At 34.2% G+C, this 4,904-nt stretch overlaps 1 protein-coding gene across 1 annotated transcript; it reads left to right on the top strand.

The window, feature by feature from the left end:
• Nucleotides 1–1,799: 1,799 nt before the first annotated feature.
• LOC129889016 (60S ribosomal protein L18a-like) lies at nucleotides 1,800–4,260 on the top strand. Its single transcript, XM_055964113.1, has 4 exons — nucleotides 1,800–1,890; nucleotides 1,992–2,107; nucleotides 2,281–2,344; nucleotides 3,662–4,260. The coding sequence occupies exons 1-4, from the start codon at nucleotides 1,876–1,878 to the stop codon at nucleotides 4,001–4,003; spliced, it is 537 nt and encodes a 178-aa protein (XP_055820088.1). The 5' UTR covers nucleotides 1,800–1,875; the 3' UTR covers nucleotides 4,004–4,260.
• The last annotated feature ends 644 nt before the right edge of the window (nucleotides 4,261–4,904 follow it).

Below are 4,904 nucleotides of genomic sequence, written 5' to 3'. Positions count from 1 at the left end.
GGGCAGCGCCCTGAATCTATCAAAAAGCTTATTGATTTAATTGAAGGGAACTAAGACGATTAGCTTACCTAGCGTTTCAGGAGAATGACGTCATTTAAAAACTTCGTTGCCACTAGTAAATTAGACCAACCCCCCCTTCCCGAAAAGAACTCGGAGCCTAAAGAGAAGAGAGTTCAGTCTACAAGAAGCTGGCAGAGCTTTAGCCATTGGGCCACATCCATCTATCTTAAACAGTAACCCTTTTCTTGTTCGTTCTTCGAATGACACTAGTGGAGACTAATTCCTTCTGGCTAATGAAGATACTACTCCAGTCTTTTCAGTGGATCCTTTCCTAAGAATGGAACGAACCAAGTTAACCTATACGAGAGTGAGGAATAAAAACCAACAATCAACTTACCACTTTTGATGTGCCACGATTCTGCTAGTTTAGAAAGAAAGGAGAAGGACACCACCAAAGGCAAGCGCTAGGTCAAAAAAATGATAACTCAAAAATCTTCCCAAGTAGAATTTGAATCTACGATCAATTGGTTGAGCTCAGAGGAGCTGAACATAGCACTTATAGATAAGTTAAATAGGAAAGTGGGCTTTGCCCTAATCATTTTAGAAATAGATGTTTGGATTGATTTTATTTTGAGCTTGGGCCAGAATATCTTATTTCTTGTTCAATAAATAAAAGGACCTAGACGGTAAAAAAATTAATTAAAATAAATAAATAATGCAGATGAAAATATGAAGAAAGGAGCATATCACGTGATGCATGTTGATTGAAATTTTTATATAGCGTAGGTTAGGGTATTATTGTTTAAATATTACTATCTCCGTCCCATATTAGATGAACATCTTATTAAAAATGTTTGTCTCATATTATTTGATCACTTACTAAATCGAGGTATAATTAATTAAATTTTTCCTATTTTATCCCTACAATTAATATGACATTTTGAATGTAAACAATTCTCAATACTAGCTATTTTTATACTCTATGTATATTGCATTGATATAAACAAAGAAAAAAATGGTAAAGTTCTCTAATGTATTAATGATTAATCACAGTGTAAAGTTGGAAGTGCACACTAATATGGGACGGAGGTAGTATTAACTACTACAAAATGAGTAATTGTTAAATAATTCGTTGAAATTGGTACACGTCAAATGACGGTAAGAAAATGAAAAAAAATATTATAAGTAGCATTATAAGTGCTTGTGTTTTAAAATATATAGCGAGAATTTCTTTTTCTTCAAAATATATTGTATCAATACACATATAATATATAATCCTGCACAAATACAACATGTGATCTTTAACTATATATGCATGCATGAATTTTCATAGCAAAAGTTGGATGTGTGTGTATGTATATGAAGATATCAATTGTATGTTGTGGTCACCTAGATTCAATATATATATATATATATATATATATATATATATATATATATATATATATATATTGACAACGATATATCAAGGGTATGTAAAGTGTATAGGGGAATCAACAACTAAAAATATATATTGTGTGTATGTCAGGTTTTGTTGTCTCTGTTGAGAGAATACTGCTATATTTTGTATGTATGATATTAAAATACATAGTATATGTATTTTTTTTGGCTTTAAAATACCATTATAATAAATAAAAAGTAATAAGAGGATAGAAATCGCTATATCCATTAAATTTCTCTTACCAAAATCGGTTATTTGTGCACTTGGGCCGAACAGGCCAGTAATTAAAAGCCCAATAAAAAGAATGTGGGTCTAGTCTAGACAGCCCATTAAAACTAGGGTTTCTCTCAGAGGTCCTTTAATATAAAAACCCTACCTTTTTTTCTTTCACTTTTTCGGACTGAAACGCCTCGCAAATATTCAGACGCACAGAAATGGTGACCTTCAAAGTTAGTATCACAGATTCACAAACAAATTTTAACAATTTTGCTTGATTTTCTCATGTATTTGTTGCAATAATAACTAGGATTTGTCATTGTTGTTGTTGTAGTTCCATCAATACCAGGTTGTAGGGAGAGCTCTACCGTCAGAAAACGATGTGCACCCAAAGATTTACCGTATGAAACTTTGGGCTACAAATGAGGTCCGTGCTAAGTCCAAGTTCTGGTAATTTTTCTCACCCTCTGTGTTTGTGTTTGTCATATGATTATCTCATTATTAGCTCCCTCTCTCTCTCACTAATTGGTATTAGTTCCTAACTAGTATAGTGTCATATGAAATTAAACATACCGTGTGTGTTGAGAATGATTTTATTGTTGTGTTTGATTTGGCTGGAAAAGGTACTTCTTGAGGAAGCTAAAGAAGGTGAAGAAGAGCAATGGTCAGATGCTAGCTATTAATGAGGTATGATCAGATGCATTTCTTAATTTTTTACCTTGATAGAATGTGTCATTTGGGATGTATTAATAGCAAGATTTGTTATGTTGTTGTTTATTTGATTTGTTTAGTCCCAAGTTATTACTGTTGGAGTTAGGGTTAATTTGTGTCATTACTTGATAAAAGAGTCTATAGTTAAATTCTTGTGCTGGTTTTCCAAAGTAAATGTTTCTGTTAATCTGTTGTGAAGCATGGATAGTAGTTTCCTAGTAATCTGGTATGTTGGGATCCCCCTAGGTAAAATTTTCCATTTGTATGCCTATCAATGCTTGTATAGACTTGTCAATGTTAGTCTTAGTATGTGATCCATAGTGTTATTTTCTAGACTTTCTTTAACATGTCTGGGTGATATCATTTTCAATTGCGATGTCATTCCTAGTGGTGGTGGTGCACTAAATTCATGTTATTCCTATTTGCTCTTCTAAATGAGCTCTGTCATAGTGTGATAGAGGTTTTGGGGGAAATCATAAAAAATAAAAAGATGTGCATAGATTGGGATGAAAAATGCAAAGAAAAAGAATATGATGCCACTTTTTTAAAGAGCCACAACATATGCTTGCTAGTATACCTATTTTTGGGATAGCGTTTCTTTAAATAAATGCATGCGTAACCAGAGATGGACCCAGGATTTGAGCACAAGGGGGGGGGGTACCACTAACTTTAGTACATGAAGTTCGGTGTTGTTGTATAGCCTATGCCAACTTAGTTTAAGCTTAAGCTCTAGTTGTTGTAGTTGTACATGCTGGCACCTTTCTGTTGTTGTGTGGAGTTGTAGATGAGTAAACAAAAAGAAGATGAGGGTTTTCACAAAAAAATACTAAGAGGGCTGCCACATAGGTTTGAACTCGGGCTACTCACTCACATGAAGAGCCAAAGGGGCACAACAACCAGCTGCCCCAATTAAATAGATATGTTTGAGGGGTCCTTTTAAAATATATGATAGTGCTTCAAGGTAAATCCACATGTATACAGAATTTTTTTGAGGTTAACGGGTGCATGTGCACCCCCCTATCATAGGCTAGGTCCGCCCCTGTGTGGGACTTGGAAAGACTTTCAAAATGGTTTAATTATCACGGTACTACTGCAATCTAGCCTTTGTCTCAGCAGTTCTAGGTTTTGGAGGGGAATAATCTATGTATACTTGTAATGTTTGCTAAAAGTTACTATTTTCTTTTCTCATATATGATCATACATCTTTTTCACCACGTAGTTTTGTGGTTAATACTTCATCCATTGACGTGGATGCTGAACTTTGTTATTGAGATATTGTGTTTCTTTATGTAGATTTTTGAGAAGTACCCAACAAAAATCAAGAATTATGGTATTTGGCTGCGTTACCAAAGTAGGACAGGGTATCACAACATGTACAAGGAGTACCGTGATACCACATTGAATGGTGGTGTGGAACAGATGTACACTGAGATGGCTTCTCGGCACAGGGTCCGCCATCACTGCATCCAGATCATCAAGACAGCCACTATTCCTGCTAAGCTCTGCAAGCGGGAGAGCACAAAGCAGTTCCATGACTCCAAAATCAAGTTCCCATTGGTGTTGAAGAAAGTCAGGCCACCTACCAGGAAACTCAAGACGACCTACAAGGCCACCAAACCTAACTTGTTTATGTAAAACGTGTTTTGATCATTTAGTGGATTGAATTGTTATTTCAAATTACTTCAATTTTGGTGCTCTTGACTAGTGGATTTCAACATTCACTAGGAACGGGAAGAAAAAGACATTTTTGTTGTGATCAATTGATTATCTTTCGCCCTCTTTATAGAACTAGATTATCAGACTATTATGTTCCATTTTGAGTTTGGTATTTTGTTTGCTCTAATGACAGTTGAAATCTTAGTAATATATTTCTCGACTTTTGGTTTACATAATATTCTTTTAGGATGTCTAGAATGCATTTTTCTCGTTAAGTATTCTTTTCCAGAGCTCCTGAACTATTTCTAATTTTTGTATCTTGGACTATATTGGGAAACAATCTAAATGGATTTAACATTTGTCAACGTCCATGAATGATAAATCATACAAAAGCTTTGTATTTTTATGAGTTGGAGATAAGTGGACTTGACGGACCAGGATTGTTGGATCCCCCATCTTTAAGGTTCAATCAAGGAGTATCCTTTCTTGCATTTAGGGTTTATATTCCTCATAGAAAACATTCCCATATATATTTTCTAGGTGAAAAAAATACTGCTAAAATGATTTCTATGAGATGTCATCCTTGATACTTAGGAGAAATTATGTTATCTGCAAAATACATGGTTAAATCTCTTTTATCAAATTGGGCCTTCTGGAAACATTTCTATATGCTAGGGATGTTAAAAATTGAACTGAAAGAGTTATTGGTTTATCAGTAATTAGGTAAATTGCCTGCATTTCGCGCAGTGGAAAACTTCTTTTATTAGCTTACTCATGATCATCAATAATTTTCATGATTTTGAGCGAGTACACTGATTTTTCAAGAATATATTATTTCATTCTCTATATTTATATATTCCAAAAGAGGTATAAATATTTT

The sequence above is a fragment of the Solanum dulcamara genome, chromosome 5 (genome assembly GCF_947179165.1).
Source record: "Solanum dulcamara chromosome 5, daSolDulc1.2, whole genome shotgun sequence".
NCBI lineage: Eukaryota > Viridiplantae > Streptophyta > Magnoliopsida > Solanales > Solanaceae > Solanum > Solanum dulcamara.
The sequence above is the reverse complement of the archived record's forward strand: the minus strand, read 5'-3'. Positions and strand labels throughout refer to the sequence as shown.